The sequence below is a fragment of the Artemia franciscana genome, chromosome 5, assembly GCF_032884065.1.
Source record: "Artemia franciscana chromosome 5, ASM3288406v1, whole genome shotgun sequence".
NCBI classification, from domain to species: Eukaryota; Metazoa; Arthropoda; class Branchiopoda; order Anostraca; family Artemiidae; genus Artemia; species Artemia franciscana.
In genome coordinates this window covers 41488148-41507894 of record NC_088867.1, presented here as the reverse complement: position 1 = coordinate 41507894, position 19747 = coordinate 41488148, and the positions used below count along the sequence as shown (strand labels likewise).

Sequence of the window (19747 nt, the reverse complement as noted above, 5' to 3'; positions counted from 1 at the left end):
CACAGATAAAATAAAACTAAATTGCCAAGCTATTTGTCAAGGATGTAACCACTTTCTCAAGAGCACTGTTATCCCACTTTCTCTGGCATTTTGTGTTTTCCCTCAATTGGGAAATTTTCTTATCCAAGTTTAATAGCCGGTGTATTTCTTGCAAGTAATTTTTGTCTCGATTAATCACATATATGGCAGCCAGACGCAATTCTCTTATCATTATCGATTTGAGCAACGTCTCAATTGCATTTTCTTTTATACTCTCGATCTTGTCTAGTTTATTTGAAATATTTTCCAGTGTTTTTTCGAGATTCCAAATTTTTTCAAATGTGCTTTCTTTCAAACTTTCACGACTCCAACGGTAACTCCACACTTCTTGCATATTTTGTATATCAAGATCCTTGTCTGTCTGAGCTTTAGCAACACTAAAAGGTGACCACAATTGGAAATTGCTAATACGCTTTTTAGACATTAGAGACCTTAATCTATCTTTGAGTGAACTTTTCTCAGATAATTCTGATTTTTCTTGTCTTATTTGTTGGTCTAAATGATATAGCATTTTCAAACGTTCTAAGCAGATTGGATCATTCTCCAACAAATATAGGCCAGCCAAACGGGATATCTGCAACTGAATTGTCTCAAGGATGTTGTCAATAGCGATAATTTTGTCTCTATCAATTACATCCAGCTCACTGGAAAGAGTTTCTAGTATTTGAGCAATATCTAATTGATTTCGTTTCGAAATATTATGTTTTGATAGATAATGACATATTTGTTGTTGTATCTTGTATATTTCACAACAATCATCTTGCATATCAAATGTTTCTAATTTCTGTTGGCACATCTTACTCCTGTCTTTATCTTTATTTTTTTCTTCATTGCTGCATTTACCTTCAGATATTTCGTCAATTGTTGCTTCCTCCTCGTATGTATTATAACAGCCAATTTTTTTTTCTGCTTTGATGGAACGGTTCATTTTTTCTCGGTTTATTAGCTTTGTTTCAGGATTTGTTTTTCCTCGTGCGTTCTTCTCAAATGTCTGCAATATTTTGCCACCTGGTAGTGCTTCAATTACGTTGCCGGTGATGCAATTCTTGGTCATTTGGGTGGAGTTTCTTATTTTGTTTTGAACAGGTGCTCCTGTTCCATTTTCTCTACCCTCAAACTTTTGATCCGGTGCTGCTGCATCAACTGATGGATTTGCTGCTTCTTTGTTGTCAAAAATGTGTTTCAATTTTTCAACCGATGCCCATTTTTGGTCACTTTCATTGAAGCATTTCTGTTTCATACGTAAGTTTTGGAGTTTCTGAATCATCTTAAGTTTCACGTTGATTGTGCAATCAGTTTTTTCTGGATCTGGCACGTTTGTTTCAGCATTTCTTTTTCTTCCTTCTATTTCCTCAAACTTTCGGGTCAGAGTTTTAGATATTTCGTCAATTGTTGCTTCCTCCTCGTAAGTATTATAACAGCCAATTTTTTTTTCTGCTTTGATGGAACGGTTCATTTTTTCTCGGTTTATTAGCTTTGTTTCAGGATTTGTTTTTCCTCGTGCGTTCTTCTCAAATGTCTGCAATATTTTGCCACCTGGTAGTGCTTCAATTACGTTGTCGGTGCTGCAATTCTTGGTCATTTGGGTGGAGTTTCTCATTTTGTTCTGAGCAGGCGCTCCTGTTCTATTTTTTCTACCCTCAAACTTTTGATCCGGTGCTGCTGCATCAACTGATGGATTTGCTGCTTCTTTTTTGTCAAAAATGTGTTTCAATTTTTCAACTGATCCCCATTTTTGGTCACTTTCATTGAAGCATTTCTGTTTCACATGAGAGTTTTGGAGTTGCTGGATCATTCTCCATACACGGCCCTTTTGGACTTTTTTCCGCCCATACAAATGTCTAAATCCTTCGGGATACATCTTGGGTGTAATGCTTGTAATCAACTAAATGATAAACTTCAACTACATATTCTTATATAGATATGCTGACGTCATTTAGTGTGAAGTATTAATGACGTCACTTTCAGACATTGCATGACCTGCAATGATACACATAGATATGCTGACGTCATCTGGTGTGTAAAGTACTAATGACGTCACTTTCAGACATTGCATCACCTTTAAATCTATCTATCTATATATATAAAAATAAGTTGTCTGTGTGTGGATCTGTGGATGGATCAGGTGACGTCATGTTTGTCCGCATATGACGAAAAAAGCTAAAAAACTAAAAAAAAAACTAAAAAAAGGTAAAAAACAAAAAAAAACTAAAAACTACAAAAGAAAAAACTAAAAAAAAGGAAAAGACTGAAAAATAAGAGAAAAAGAACCGGGATACAAATGACGACCGGGACACAGGGAATATAAATGACGACCGGGACACAGGGACACAACTACAATGGGGACGCCGGGGGGCACAGGGGGATATAAATGACGACCGGGACACCGGGACACAAGGAATATAAATGACGCCCGGGACACTCAAAGAGAAATCACAGACTGGAACACCGGGACACAAATGACGACCGGGACACAGGGAATATAAATGACGACCGGGACACAGGGACATAACTACAAAGGGGACGCCGGGGTGCACAGGGGGATATATAAATGACGATGGCGACTCAGGGAATGGTCGATTAGCAATCACCATCAACAAAACTCAAGGGCAATCATTAGAATCATGAGGTATAGATCTGAATACGGATTGTTTTCCCATGGACCATTATATGTTGCATGTTCAAGAGTCGGTAAACCTGAAAATCTATTTATATGCACAGACAATGGGACAGCAAAGAATGTTGTATATTCGTAAGTTTTACGTAGTTAAAAACATATATATATATATATATATATATATATATATATATATATATATATATATATATATATATATATATATATATATATATATATATATATATATATATATATATATATATATATATATATATATATATATATATATATATATATATATATATATATATATATATATATATATATATTCACAGGTGGGACAAAGGGACACAACTACAATGGTGCGTAACTAATATGGCGCGTAACGACTTACGCGCGCGGGGGGGGCTTGGGGAGGGGCGCGTAGCGCCCCCACCAACTAGGTGTTGGGGTGGCACGAAGCGCCACCCCAACAGCCAGTGAATTCATAAAATAGAATGCAAATTAAAGAACTTTTAAACTTATGTTTTGGTTACGTTGTAAAAAAATGTGATAATTTCTCAAATCATCGTATGTGTTTCATAAAAGGATAGAGTTTAAAATTTCAGTTGAAAAATGGTAGTCTTTCTTAAAAATTACCATCATTAAAAGCCATATATATATTTTTTCTGATAAATTAACCCAGGATAAAAGCCAATTGTTGTACCTTAAATAAAAGTATACGAAGAAAATTGCAGCAGTCAGTAACCGTTAATATTTCTTTTTTTCCTCTATCGAATATTCTGCGCCATAAAAGTTATAATTATAGTTTTGAATTAGTCTTTTCTTGGTGATTTTGTATATTATTTATTAATTTCCTAAGCAATGTAATTTCGAACCAAATTTCAAAAATCTAAGGCAACGCCTTTTTTCTACAATTTCTGTCATAAACCGTTATTAATACACTGAATGTATTCCTTTTTGCGTTCAACATATTTCGCTTTCAACATTTATTTTGCTTTCAAAATATAAATTTGTTTCTAAAATCATCCTAAAAGTCTCATTATTACCAATATTATATATTAATCCCACTTGTGTTATATGTTCAGATAATAACTACTAAATATGCTAATGTATAGCTATTAAAAAAATGTTAACATTCACATTATATGAAAAAAGTAAATTTTTGTATTAAAAACGTATTATGAATCAAACATTGATAAATGGAAATATATAGTTGTTCATATTGACATTATGTACATTTACTCTATCGTAATTATTCCCAGGTCTTAACGAGAGAAACCACCGTTGTAGCTACCAATGGTCACACAATGCCTGCACTTACTGTATTTGCCCATGCCTTAAGATATTTCCGTGATCATGCTGTTAGGGAAATATCTGATCACTCTGGGACTAAGCTTCTTGATGAGGATATTCGTTGGGTTGTTACCGTGCCAGCAATATGGCGTCCACAAGCAAAACAATTTATGAGGGAAGCTGCGTACCAGGTAGTTGAATGAATTAATATGGATAGAAGGGGATTACTAGTCAGGGACAATAATTGATATTGAATATTTTCCCTGTGTTGATACCCTGTGGAATAGCAATATCAATTACTTCTTAAAAGGTCCAATCTTTTCAATACAAATTTAAAGGCATATTTTTACAACAGAAAATGATTAAGATGGATTCAGAAATTCAACAAATGATTTTCATGATGATAGCAAAAAGAAAAACATTCATAAACCTAATTTATTCGCTATTTTAATTTGTCATGAAAATGCACGCTGAGTTTCAGTTAGGTTATGTCAAACTTTGATTCACTGATTGCTAAAAAATAAAGGATCCACTGAAATATCATGGCTTAAATATTGACATATTTCGTCATCTTATCAATTATCGATGCATCGATCGTCTTAATCTGACGGGATTCCACTTTAGGGAGTGTAACCACTTCTTGGGGCACTAAGTCAACAGTTTGTCTTTATGTTTTATTCCAGTACACCAAAAACAGCTCATGTGATTAATTACTGCTGTATTAGTAATTACTGCTGTAAAGTTTTTATTTTATATCTGTGCAATTATTGTAGAAACAAAGCTCCTATAATTTTCCTCATTTTATACCGCTATGATTTATTAACGTTACATTATTGGCTGTTTATTTTGCTGTCAATTTTGCTGTCAATTTTGCTTATTTTTTACCTCTATGGTTCAGTAACATTGCATTATTGCCCGTTAGCCACGAAGCCAGCCTCGCAAAGTTTTATTTAATATTTTTGCAATTTTATAGAAACAAAATTTCCTATAATTTTGCTTATTTTACACACCTATAATATGTTAACGTTGCATTATTGGCCGTTAGCCAATAAGCCAACCTAACATAGTTTTTATTTTATATATGTGCAATTTTACAAAAACAAAATTTCCTATAATTTTGCTTATTTTATACCTCTATAATTTAGTAACGTTGGATTATTGGTCATTAACCAAGAAGTCAATCACACAAAGTTTTCATTTTCTATCTATACAATTTTATAGAAACAAAGTTTCCAATGATTTTGCTTATTTTTTACCTCTAAGATTTAGTAACTTTGCCTTATTGGCTGTTAGCCAAGAATCCAACCTCACAAAGTTTATATTTTATATTTGTATAATTTTATAAAAACAAAATTTCCTATATTTTGCTTATTTTAATCTTCTATAATTTATTAACGATACTTTATTGGGAGTCCGTATTAGGAGTATATATAATTTTCTTTTTTGGTAACGTGAGTGTAATGACTCTCGACTTTATCGCTTTCAAGGAATATTCACACATTATGGATTCTTTAATAGTGTTCAGTCCAGTTTTCCAAAGAATGCAAGCGGTGAAATAAAACGAAAAATGAATTTTACAACTTTGTACTTAAGACAGTGGTATAGAAAAGCAGCAAATAGACAAATATAAGATACCCCGTTTATTTTGTACTATGAAAAAACTAATTTTGGCCGGACATTCCTTTACTACTGTAGAATAAAGTTGTTTCTGGCATGAATCCCAGATAAGAGTAGGCAACACCATGGACTTATTCATGACCTAACATAGGTACAACGGGTTTTGGCACATACATTTTGCATCATGGGGTCAAAAAAAACATGGTAACCATTTTCAACGATATGTATTAGAATTTCAGTAGTCAGCTTCAGCCCCCTTGGGGATTGACAGAAGAGTTGCAGACGTCAGCAGGTGTTCTCCAGGGCTGTTTCCTGTCCCCTATTACCCTTTTCGTCTGCCACTTACTTTTTCTGAACCCGTTCCTATCTTGGCCATCATCCGCTGTTTAACCTCCAGGTATGAAAAAACTTCAAACTTCAAAACTTCCAAATTTTATCAAAAAAAGTATGTTGAGTCCAAATTGTAAGCCATAGAAAGCTTACAATTTTGTTAAATTTCTACGAGTTCGAGAATATTACGAATTTGTCAAATTTGGACTCGACGATTAAAAAATGTTCTGAATGAAGCACAGTGTACTTAACTGAAACAATGTTCTTTTGTGTGGTAACGATATGGGAGTCCATATAATCATCTGATTACAGGATTGTTAATGAAAAGTAACCTTCATAACCTCATAATCGATCAATCGAAACATAACCGATACTTCATAATGCTTCTTCCTTACAATCCCTCCGCAAGGAGAGATTCAAATCATTGGAAATCAATTACTGCTCCTAGTAAAACTGTCAAGGCCTTTTTTTCACTTTTTTAAAGTAAACTGGAAGCGATTGTTGAAAATCTTATAAATAAAAAAGGACGAGGAAGGGTACAGCAATACATTTTAGAGCTGATACCCGTGATTTCTAGTGTAATGAAGTAATAAATTTTGCTATTGTGCTCTTCAATTTTGAGAAGGGGGATAGACTATACTGGTACCACGGTAATCTCATTAAGGATATGGTATCAGAATTGACAGTGTATACCGGCAGTGCTGATTTCTGTATAATGGTCCTTCAGTTAAATTCTTATGAATGTAATGAAGTAAAAATTTCGTTACTATATTATTTAATTCTGGAAAGGGAGTACACTACACGGGTACCACGGCAATTTAATTCATTATGTGTTATCAGACATGACAATACACACCGGCCGTGCTGATCTCTGTCTCTTTGCCCTTACACCAATTTTTCCTAAATTCAATGAAACAAGATTTAATTCTATGCTACTATAGTATTTAATTATAAGAAGTTTGGGGGGTTTAAACTATAGGGGTACCATGGGGATTTACTCCAACTGCGGTAGTTCAGCAATCGAAACAGGATAAAGCATCATAAAAATAACGGGTAGAGTAACAGCAGGGCAAGTGACTTTCAGATTATTTTACGGTGGATTTTGGCCAGTTTCATAAAAAGGTAAGGAATAGCCATTTTTTCTGCTAAAAACATCTCTAAAATCTTGTCAAATATTGAGTATGATTTGTTTATTATTATGTGTTGAATGAATGCAAAAATTTTGCCTGTTTCTAATGATTCTTTTGAAATTTCTTAATTTTAATTATTTTATAGGCCGGTTTGTCTTCACCAAACCACCCAGACCGTATCTTGATTGCATTAGAACCAGAAGCCGCTTCCATTTACTGCCGTCAGCTCAAGCTTAATGAACTTGTACCCGACAAACCTTTGATTTTTCATTTAACCCCTCAGAACGGTAAAGCACTCAAGCCCTGGCAAGCTAAGAAAGAATCTGATGTTATATCGCTCTGCTCACTGCCTGCCAAGGAGAATGAAGTGGGAGTAAGATACATGGTGGTGGATTGTGGTGGTGGAACTGTAGATATTACAGTTCATCAATTGGCTTCAGAAAGTGGTTTATTGAAAGAACTTCATAGAGCAACTGGGGGACCAAATGGTGCCGTAGGTACGATAAAAAATATGAAATACTGATTTCGAATAATCTTAAATCTCTGACATTACACTCTTTTCAAACTAGCCATTTCTTCCAAAATTTCAGAGATCCATCTAGTATCAGTTACGGGTTGGCATATTGTAAGGAAAATATACGAATAAAATAAAAATAAAATAATTTTTTTTTTAATATTAATATAGTAATAAAATAAAAGTAACACCCGTTGATTCCTTATTTCCAAATATTACCGTCACTTTTTTGACAATGCAGGCTGCATTACCCTCCCTGGTGGTCCCATATAAAACATCTATATATTTAGGAATAATTAGAAAAATAAACGAAAGCATTAAAACAATGATATTCTTATTTCATGATATGCAATATTTTTCCATTAATCAGATTATCATGTTTCCTTTCATCGGTATCCAGATTTTGAAATTCGTTTCAAATTACGATATTCCGATCACTCTTTGACGAAAATCGAGCCGAGACAAAAGAAACACCGTTTTAACAAAGAACCTATGTCTGGAAACCTATGTGTCTAGAATTTTATTGGCATGTTTCCTTTTCAAGTTGCCAGTCGCTATTTCTTTATATGTTTTTGCCCAAAAACTAAGGTGTATACCTTCCATTTTCAAAATCTTACAGATGATTAGGATACCAAAGTTACGTTTTGGACATTTTGTGCATTAGTTTTTTTTCTTGGGCTTAGATACGACAGAAAAATCATGAAGATTACAGACCCTTACTTGGCGTTGCTTCCTTATTTTGATATATTGACGAAGAATATTTATCAGCCAGAGTGGAAAATCTCTCGACTTTTGCTTCTGTGATGCTTTCCTAAGTATATATGTAGTCCTTTTGAATCATTGATTATGTTTTGTAAAAGCATAACTGAAGAATTAAAGAAAATACACCCTTGTAGTGAAAATGCAGCTTCTGAGCAGCGAAAGTAACATTTTTTTCATCAATAAGACACATTAGTATATATTCGAAATCTTATGAGGGGTATCAGGGAATTTAATCCAAAATAGAGGAGCATGAAATGTAAAAACATTATTTATATGCTATATTTTCACTGCCAATAAGCGAATTTTTCCACTAAGATCCTTCGCATCGGGGTGGGAGGGGGGTCATGCTCATTTTTATTAACAAGATCAGACAAGGCTTTCAAAGTATTTGTTTTTGTTCATTTTAAAGTCTGATTCCTTTCTAGTGCCAAGGTCAAATTTCAGCCAATTTTTTGGACCATACTTGCCTCAGTTTTGTTAACAACTAGATTTAATTAACAGTTTAGCAAAGTCTGAATTTATTGGCTGTCGCAATTATGTTTTACCAAAAAGCTGTTACAAAAAATTGAATGAACAGGGCAATAAGCTGGTTACACAATTTGATAAAAACAATAAGGTTGAATATATTACATTTTTCATAAAAAGCATTTGAATAGCTACAAAAGGAATGGTGACAGAGCTTGAGTGAACAAGCCGTCAGAAGGTCAATGCATGTCTATTACAATTTCTGCTCAGGATACACTCAAGGTGCTTTGATGATCACTATCCTGCACAACAACGATCTCTCTTCAAAATTATTTTCTTGAACAGATACAGTCTAATAGTGTAGCTGTCAATCATCTAACTCTAAACACCTGAAACTTCAATGAAACTTAACGTATACGGCTTGTTTAAAACGTAAACAGCTTAACGTAAACGGGGGTTGTCCCCTCCGCAACCCCTCGCTCTTTTTTCGCTAAAGTTTGACTTTGCCACAATTCTATTTTTTAAAACAATTAAAAGCTTTAGCGTAAAGAGCGAGGGATTGCGGAGAGGACAACCCATTTCATATACGGAGTAATTTCTGTTCGTTTTAAGTTTTAATGTCGCTCCTTACTTTCAGCTAAAAACATTAGTTTTTTTTATTTATTATCATACTAAGTTCATACTAAGTCATCAAGTCTTTGATGCTGCCATTAATCTTACTGTTGAAATAATAAGGGTCTTGGAAACGCTAAGTTTTTGTCTGTGCTTTCAAAAGAGACTCTGCAGTGTGAATATTTGAAGATTTTGTTCTTTTTCCAGTCTGATCTGCCTTTTTTTTCTTTTTAGGAGTTGACACCTCTTTTGAGAAGCTCCTTGGAAGGATATTTGGTGAAGATTTTTTAGGTCATTTTAAGATGCGACGACCAGCTTCTTATGTTGATCTTTTAATTGCATTTGAAGCAAGAAAACGAAGTGCGAGCCCATTCAAATGCACTCCACTGAATATTTCCTTACCTTTTTCATTCATTGATGCATTTAGAAAGTATCGTGGTAAGGAAGTAGAGGCTGCCATTCAGAAGCATAACGATCCACATATTAGATGGTCGTCACAAGGCATGCTAAGGTATGTGGAAGACTCCTCTTTTCAGTTTTTTTCCTCTCTCTTAAATATTACACCACCACTATTAAGGTGCACCACTATTTTGCGACATTTTATAACATCCATACAAATGGTTACAACAAAATTTCACTTCTGCTAACAGAGAGCAGAGCTCGATCTGTAACGTGTAACTGAAAGCTCTGTTGCGTAATTAAGCTGTTTGAATCTTAATGAATGTGAAACTGAATAGAAATACAATGTAGCACCAATGTCATCAGACTAAAGTATGACAAATTAAGAAAACAAGCACTGAAAGGTAAAAAAAAACAAGAAGAAGAAGAAAAAGCAAAGAAAAAGAGCAGAGCCGTTTCAGAGTCCAATCCAAACCAATCCAGAGCGAAATCCAAACCAAAATTAAGACCAAATCTATCATTCAGAAGTCCAAACACCTTGACAAGGAATAATTTTGAACAAAATTTTTCACGGAATAATGGTTTTTTAGTATTATTTCTGGCACATCAAGTTTATTTGCAATAAAGATGGGGGATTTGGTACTCTAATAAAAATCTAGAGTCTATTAAAAGTGCATTTATATGTTTCAACATTTATAGTTTTACAGAACCAAGAAATTTTGGATAGAACTAACGAAAGAGGCTTAGGTCCCAACCAGTGCCTCAAGACACATTGTAAACAAAGATAATTCGTGCTTATTGTTTGAAATATTGACATTCTTATTATGAACCAAACTTTAATCTTTTGAGTCTTTTCACCTGTATCAAAGATGGCAGAGATAGTATAATATCAATAAAATCAAGCGTAAGACGTTGGTGATAAATGTATAACCATCTTACGATCAACAGTAAGAACTCTATTGATGATGCTAGCCCATTAGAAACATAAAACTTCAAACGTCAATACAAACAAGTATGTCAAAAACTGTTAAGGTAAACGTTATCCGTTTTGTCGATACTTAAAAATTATTTTATTTTATATCATTCTACTCGAGCTCAGGAGCGTTATATTTATTTGAAATTAATTGGAAAACAAGATACTGTCAGAGTAAGTGATGTGCCTTGAAATATTTAGTTGCATTGCTCCTTAATTACTTCTTTAAAAAAATAGATCTACGTTGCATTGACAACGATAGGTGTTCCGGCAACCTTTGTTCGGCTTCACCGAGTAAAGTGTTGCAAGAGCAACACTTTGGTTTTGTTTCCTCGCTTCGATTAAACGCTGAAGTTGTTAATCTGTAAGGATCTTAAAATAAATACTAGGTACACTAACTCGCAAAAGTTGCAAACCCCTCATCGCTGAAGGTGATTGTAACCTAACAGCCGATTACTACTTACAATTCCCCTGCATGTCTTACCACTGGAACCACATTGGTCTTACCATCAAATACACTGGAAACAAATAACAGGTACACCAATTAGCAAAAGTTACGAATCCCTCATTGCCGAAGATGATTAGCAGCTGACTGCTGCTTAAAATTTCCCTGTATGTCTCACAATTGGTATCGGCCTATTTTTGGTTTCAGTGTATATCTTACTACTGAAGTTGTCAGCCCCTTTAAACTTTCAAACTGATATTTCTCATGAAAGAATTTTCCTACCAAAAAATAGATGACATATACTTTGATCAGCTCATCAAGAGATATCGACGTCGAAAAAAAATCTGTCTGTGTTAGCTCAAAAGTTGACTTTTTTGCCGTAGGCCAAGTTTCTAACGTCTTCACTTAGAAAGGAGCAAAGAATAAACTTTGATTTCTTTAGCAATAAGGGAACTTTAAAGTTTTAAGAGGTTTGCTAATTTTTGTCCTTGAGAGTTCATGCTTGACAAATTCAAAATAATTGTCCAGAAGTGCTGCCTTTTTTGAGAAAAAATAGCTTGTTATTCGTGCATGTACGTTGTTATAACAGTGTAAATGTCTGGCGTTTTTCATGATGTTTCCAAATGCTATGTCTGGACGTCACTACACTAAGTCACTACACCAAGATTAATAGTACTCCACGATATTTGGTGTAAATGAATTGTTTTTTAGAGTGAATTTGTAATTGCATCAAATTTATAAGCTTTGAAAAGGAGAAAACTTTCATCGTTGCTAAAAATTTCAGAACCTGAGGGGTTACCAACATTCATGAATTATGTACACCGAATGGTGACTTCTTATCGTGCAGAGCTGTACCAAAGGTTATAGTGAATATACCACGCGTGGTGAAATTCTGTCACGTGTACGTTCCAATATGTAGACTAGATGGAGTAAAGTGGGTGACTTCTCGATGCCTACCTTCCACCCTGGTAGTATGCTCTTGGTTAGGGAATATGTGTGGATTTCAAATTGCTGACTACCCGTTTTTTTTGTTGTTGTTGTTTATTATTATTATTATTTTACTGTACCAAACGGATTATAGTGATAAACTAGAGGCTCAAACAAAAAGCAGGAGAAATTGGGAGAAAGATCCGATCATAAAAATAAGAAAAGATTCGTAATCTTATTAGAACACGATTCAAAATTTGTTTCTTAGCATCTAATGAAATAATATTGAACAAGCTCAATTAGTTCTTATTTCGTTTATAAAATGGATAATGCCAATGAAAGATTCAATATCTACTCTATAGAATAGATTTTTTTCTTCCAGCAAGTTGGAATTAAGCTAAAAAATAGGTCTATACAGCAGTTAATTTAAATATCATTCATACATTTGAAGGATGTTAAAATATAAAATAAAAGACTTGAACCCAGACCCTAATGTTTATGGCAAGACCAAACTTGTTGCTTATTTAGCATTTGTTTGCCTTGATAACAAACTTTTGTACTTTCCTATTACATTCCCTACGATTTTGATTTATTTTTCCTCCTTCTACAGCCTGATTTGACTTCTTTCGCCCGTTTGATGGTCCTATCCAGCAAAACGCAAACTGTCTAGAAACAGGCTAACAATAAATTAAATTCTCCTGTCCAACAAAAAAGAGCCAAATAATTATTTTCTCGCCTTGGAAAGTTGGTGATTTTTTTTTTTCTGCTCATAAGGTGTTCAAATGATGATTTCAATGTCAAGGTCTTCGGGTATGCATCACGTATGTAGAAAAATATCAAATTTCACGGGAAGAAGACAGCAATTTCGAAACGTTTATATTGACCATGAATATAAGTTAAATATTGGGAAAGTGTATTTTTCGATGGAAAGACAAATTTAAAATCTAACGGAAATAAACAAACGATCTGTAAGGAATTTGACGCAACATCTTATAACATCTCCTAGGTTTCAATAAACAACATATTCAAGACTGTGTTCGGTAAATAGATCTTTTTGACCTGTCCCATTTATCCCAGCTTGAAAATTTTAATATGAAAGAAAAAGTAAACTAAACTGTGACTAAAATGTCATACACGAAGTGCCTATTTGAAGTTCGCAGTGCGTACCATAAAGATAGGCAGAAGAATGTAGTTCTGAGAGAGTCTTAAGACAGTAATAGGACCACAGAGGTGCGGAAGCCGAAACAAAAATTGTTTCTGCCTTATAATCACTTTAATAGAATAAGAATTGGGCGTAATTATGTCTATCACTTCGTTTTAGAAAAGAACAGACTTTGAGTGACTGCCTTTAGCCAGAATAGAAACCTATTCCAACCTGATAATTCAAACCTTTCACTTAAACCTTCCTTATCAACTTACTAAAAACACAAAACTAAAATTAAAATATGTCTTTGCCTTACCTTTCTGAAAATTGACAATTTTTTGTCGAAATACTTGGAACTGTGATTGTGTTTTTTGTTCTTTTTTGCTTTGCCTTCTATATCAATGTTCAAATATCTATTAAATTTATGGAATCGGAACACATTGATTCCATTTTGGCTCTTTTAGCATTTAGATTTTACACCTTTTTTCTATTTTTTTAAGTACGTGGAATATCGACGGTTCATGGTTTTTTGTGCTTGTCATTGCTTGATATACATAACAACTGGAAGAAGGTATAACAACTTTTGCATAAACAGTTGTTATTTAACAATAACAACTTTTTGCAAAACAACTGGGAAGAAGGTATTGAAGAAGCTACTATTATTCAACACGCAATAGACTTTTTTGAATGCGGTGTTATTGCTGATGCGAAAAGCGAATTTTGGGCGAAGGTTGCGCCAAATGATAATTGCCCCCCGGCGCATCGGTGCGAAAGCTTCTGCGAACAATGTGAAAGATATTCTTGATTTTATTAAGAAACTGGACTCTGAGGAGGTATCAACTCCGATTTATGTGATCAAGTCTCCAACCGAGGTCCCGGTTTTGCCCGCAGTTGCGTATTCTAGGCTGTCAACAAAGGTGAATCGCGTGGAACAACTACTCAAGGTTGTTGCCACCAAGCTGGATGCTTATGAACTGAATTACCCGCAACTGCCGAAACCTGCAATTCCCGAATCGCATGCTACTATTGTTGTGTCGAACCTTCCATCTACCCTTTCGGACCCAATTAAACGAAAATATCTGATAGATCAGATCGATGGACACGAATCAATCACTAGCATTCGCCCTGTTCGTGACAAACTGTTTATCAATATAGATAAGTCAGTTGCTGAAGATTTCCGCTTATCGGTGACTAGTGCGTTTACTGGCTCTTCTGCGAAAGTTCTAACCAAGAAGTTTTACGGACTCCTGAAGGGAATCCCGCATGATTTTGAACTGTCCCACCTGATATCGTGCCCTGGTGTTTCTGGTGCCTCTAGGCTAGGGAAATCGCTTGCAGTAAAACTTGAATTCTCTGATGCAACATCAAGAGTCGAAGCATTTAGATATGGTCTCAAAGTTGGATACGAAATCCTAAGTGTTTACGAGTTCAAAGCGATTCCCCGGTGCTGTAACAATTGCCGATCCCCTGACCATCTCCAGTCGTCTTGTCCCAGTGTTACACCAAAATGTGCGCGATGTGCCGGTCCTCATGTTTCAGATAGAGACTCGCCTTGCAATTTGTCACCTAAGTGCGCAAACTGTGGAGGTGATCATGTTTCGTTTAGCCTCACTTGCCCTAAATTGAAAGCAATTGTCAGTCGCAAGTTACCGAAAACAAACTAATGTCTGAATCACTATCACTCGTGTCCTTCAATATTAATGGGACAAAAAAACAAGGACCTGACCATTGATGAACTGTACAGTAAGTTTGACATTGTATGCTTTCAGGAACATCTTTTGACCGCAACGAGTGTTAATTTCCTGCGCCGCAGTTCCGCCCACTTTGTTTTTACAACAAATGCTAAATCTACTTTTGGAAGGCCTTCAGGGGGTTTAGCATGTATTATAAAACAAAAGCTCAGCTTTCTGTCCCCGTCATGCTATTTCTCTGATGAACATTTATTGGCTATAAGACTTGGTAAAACCGTATTGATAAACACTTACCTGCCTCACGATGGGAAGAATATGACATCGCTTAATAAATTCTCCAAAGCATGCTCTAGTTTGAAAACTCTCCTTCAAAGTATAAGCAAAAATGGGTACGAATTTATTATTATTGGAGATATGAACACTGATGTAAAACGTGATTCTGCTCGTACTGTGAACCTACTTGATTGTCTCCCTGATTACAGAATAATTGCGAAGGATCTACCCTTCTCGTATGTGCATAATTCCGGGAGCTTATCGGATATTGATCACGTGATTTGTTCCCCGTTCATTACATCTTCAACAGTGCATGTCCACGAAGATGAGCAAGATATTGATCACCTTCCTTTATCGCTATGCTTTTCGATTAGAAAAATAGTACTGACCAGGCTTGTGCTCCTGTCTCTAAATGGTTTGTGCGTAGTAATTGGAAAAATGTTAATATGCCATTATATATTTCAACCCTGGCCATTCTCCTTGGTTCTTTACGTGTACCTTTTCATCTACTCCAGCTGAGTGTTAGTCCTACTAAAAGTAATTACGATCTGAATCATTATTACAACCAAATCGTGTGGTGTTTAAAACGCGCTGAGGAGGTTGCTGTCCCTCAGGAGCGAGTGAGGAAAAGTACAAGGAAACCAATCTGGTCGTGTGACCCTGAGCTGAAAAGTGTGAAAAATAAAGCCAAATTGTGGCTGCGTATATGGGTTGCTAACGGTCGACCATTAGCTGGGAATGTGTTTGAAATAAAACAAAAAACTAAGCGTGAGTTTAAGAAATGTCTGCGATCGAGCCGTTACAAAGGGTTAGAATATCCTACCAATAAGAAAGAATGGGACAAAGTGATTAATTCAGCTAATTTAAATAACTCGGCAAATCCTAATTGCCACATTACGCCTTCTGCATGGTCTGACCACTATTCAGTTATATTTTCCAAATTGAATTATGCAGTGCACGCGCTTTATTCGAAACTGCTTGATTCGGTTCTCCCGCCTTCCCTGACTCAGGCACAAGTTATTCCCGTTTCAGTTGACGCTGTAATTGCATCTGTTAAGAAATTGAAATCTAGTTCTCTTGATATTGACGGTATCAGTGCTTGTCATCTAAAAATAAATTGCCCGACTTTGTTTTTCCATTTACAGTTGTTTTTCCAAATGTGCCTTTGTTGTTCCCTCGTTCCTGACAGCTTTTTGTGTGGAACTGTCACTTCTGTACTTAAACGAGGTAAGACTCCTTTGGATTGTTCTTCTTACAGGCCTATCACGGTTTCTTGTAATTTTAGTAAAATCCTTGAACACATCCTACTTCCTTTCATAAGTATGAATGCTAATTTCGGGGAGAATCAGTTTGGTTTTCGGTCTGGCATCGGGTGCCAGCACGCTCACCGTGCTCTTGCTATCCTTCTTAAAGATGCTTCGGCTAAAGGGTACGGTCTTCATATTTGTGCTCTTGATCTTTCTAAGGCTTTTGATAGTGTTGTACATTGTCAGGCTCTTTACTCTCTTTATAGTCACGGTATTAAACTTTCAGTTATTTTTCTTCTAAAGTTTTGGTATAGTAATTCTTATCTTCGAATTAAAACTAATGGTGCCCTTTCATCTTCTAATGTTCTTGTTCGTCGGGGCGTACGGCAGGGTGGAGTGTTATCTCCTAGTATTTTCAAATTTTGTATCTCTGGTATTCTTGAGAATATTTCTTCTATGTGTTTTGTTGGTTTGAGTGATATTTCTTACCTTGCTTATGCTGATGACATTCTTCTAATTAGCCGGTCTAAACTCAGTCTATCGCAGATGGTTCATAAAGTTTCTTCTTCTTTTACTAAAATCGGTCTTTCGCTTAATGTTGATAAATGTGAGTATCTTTCTTTCAATGTTCCCTCTTCTCCTAGGCCTCTAATTTTTCAAAATTTTTCTATCCCTCATGTAGATTCGATCCGGTGGTTGGGTATTACACTTACAAAAAATCTTAAAACTCTTCGGGAGCGTGCTGTCTGGGATGCTAGAGTGAAAATCCAGATTGGTTACTCTAAAATTGTAGCCAATCGAGGGAAATACAATCGTATTGCCCTTGGTAAGCTTTATTCTACTTTTTCCGATCATTCTGTTCTTTACCTTTCTGGGCTTTACCCTATATTTAAGAAAAAAGACATTAGCGATATTCGATCCTCTTATTTCCGTTTCTGTAAATTTCTTCTCTATCTTCCTCTGTGGTATAAGAATCGAAAGATAATCAAAAAGTTCCATCTTCCGAACATTACTGAGAAGCTGACTGATCTACACAAAAAGCTCTCAGAAACGGCGTATCGGCGTTTGTCGCCTCACCACGGTCTGATCCGTTTGTATGATTAATGTCTATTGTTGACTCTCGTTTTTTTGTTATTTGTTTTTTTTTTATTTGTTATTTGTTTTCCGTTGTTCTTCAAGTTTTTACTCCACTATTTATCTTTTTGATGTAAGTGGGTTAGAAATAAATATTATATTATAAGGGTATATTGTGGTATATTAAAGGTATGGTACGTTAATGGCATAATGGTGTATCAAGGGTATTTTAGCGTTTGCCTGATATACAATCTGGCGATATACAATCTTTTGTTGTGGCCATGATCCAGCAGTTTTTTGGGTCTAATATGCTACTATACTGCTACTATTTCAAGGCAAATAAAAATTAACTGAAAAACTCTACCGAAGAAAATAAATAAAATGTGTTAAAATGTAAAAATAAGAAAAGTTGGCCATTTAAATATATCTTCGTCTTACTTTTCTGTGAAGTAACTTTTTTTTATGTCGAAAGAATTCAATTGTGATTGTGTTTTTTTTTTTTTTCATTTTTGTTCCCTTTTATGTCAATTTTCAAGTCAGTGGCTTTCCTGAAGAGTTTGTGTTATATTTTTCAACTTTTTTTTTTGCGGTTGTGTATAACTGCAACCTATCGAAGACCAATCTTAAAATAATTATTTCCCAGGCTTGACCAAGAAGCAATGCGCCGTTTATTTGAGCCTACTTTAACTTCCATCATAGAACACATCGACAGCGTTTTGAGGGATCCGTCATGTGAGGGTATAAGTAACCTCTTCCTTGTTGGAGGTTTTGCTGAATCTGCTCTTCTACAGCATAAAGTGAGAGAGGTTTTCAACGACAGATTAAGAGTGGTTATTCCTCAGGTATTCTTTTTCATTTCACTATAGCTCTGGCTGAAGCATTCAATAAACTACACAAGGAAATAATATTGCGAAATGAAATTTCACAGAGATGATGACCTTTTGGCAATTCAGCATAAAAATTGCATAGTAATTGTAAACTCTAAGTTTCTTGAGAACCAGGTGACACACCATATAAAATACTTGCAGCATTTTTGGTGCTTAAAACAGGGACGTATACAGGATTTTTTAGGGAGGGGGAATTTCCTCAAAAATTGGTCTATATTGATTTTTGTTACGTCTTTACGAGTCACGCAAACATTTAGAGGGGAGGGTTCAGACTCTAGCCCCCTGGAAACAGCATTAGCTTCCCAGGGCTGGATACAGCCCCTCAAGAATGAATGAATGAGATTGATATCCTATTTTTTAACATAAAGCTAACGAACAGATTAATAATAAACTAAGGCAAAAAAGGTATTAGCAGAGTAGAATTTAGCCTAATGTGCAAGAAGAACAAGAAAGAAAAGAACACATCCAGCACAACAGCTGAAACAAAACGAGTCACAACTGACAGAATACGCGTGAGGAAAACAGCAATGGTAAGATCAGTTGTTTCATATTTATCAATTTTGGGGCCAAGATCGGAAACTAAGAATATTATTACTCTGCTTATAATAACAAGAATGGAGAGCTCTTTTATCTCTTTCTAATAGGATGATTCAAAAGCAAAATGATGACAGAATGTATGGGATAATAGGAAACTATAAAAGAGCAGAGGGATAAAACGCAGCCCTGTTAATCATAGAATATTGTGGCGTTGATAAGAGATTAGTGCAGGTATATGAAATCTGGGCTATGCCTCTTAAATGAGACCCCTCTCAGTTTTATTGGGAGGGCGAATATCTCACTATCTTCAAGTTTTTACTTAATATTATATTAGCTTTGCAAGATCAGAAAGGTCCCAAAAATTGTAGTAAATGACCAAACACGCAGTTTTAAGTGCCTCCATTTCCCAAATATGCCTCATTGACAACCTGGATGCGTACAGGGTCTTTCTACTTAGTTCTATACATACCCAGGAAAAATTAGACTTAATAAAACTGGTTTTTCATGAGACATTGCAGATACGCCCTTTTGAAAACCTGGATGCATATTGTTTATTTTGATTTAGTTCAAAAACCTCTGAAAGTTTCATCTCAATACCCTTATATGCTCTTGAGACATTGCATATCCACCATTTTGTCAACCTGCCTGCCCGTAGCGCATATTGATGTAGTTCAACATCTAATTAAACATTTCTTGACGGCTTTAGCTAGTTAACCTGCCATTTTGAGATGTTACAGATATATATATATATATATATATATATAT

At 35.2% G+C, this 19747-nt stretch overlaps 2 protein-coding genes across 2 annotated transcripts in view; both read left to right on the top strand.

Annotated features, from left to right (window-relative positions):
* LOC136027424 (ralBP1-associated Eps domain-containing protein 2-like) overlaps positions 1–19747 on the top strand; it is a 205828-nt gene that overhangs the window by 104489 nt on the left and 81592 nt on the right. The gene's annotated exons all lie outside the window — the stretch shown is intronic.
* The window catches only part of LOC136027422 (uncharacterized), a 69639-nt gene that overhangs the window by 42686 nt on the left and 7206 nt on the right, over positions 1–19747 (top strand). The window contains exons 5-8 of the mRNA XM_065704679.1: positions 3925–4146; positions 7178–7529; positions 9620–9896; positions 18202–18400. Of these exons, the coding sequence (XP_065560751.1) occupies positions 3925–4146; positions 7178–7529; positions 9620–9896; positions 18202–18400 (1050 nt within the window). The remainder of the gene's footprint in view (positions 1–3924; positions 4147–7177; positions 7530–9619; positions 9897–18201; positions 18401–19747) is intronic.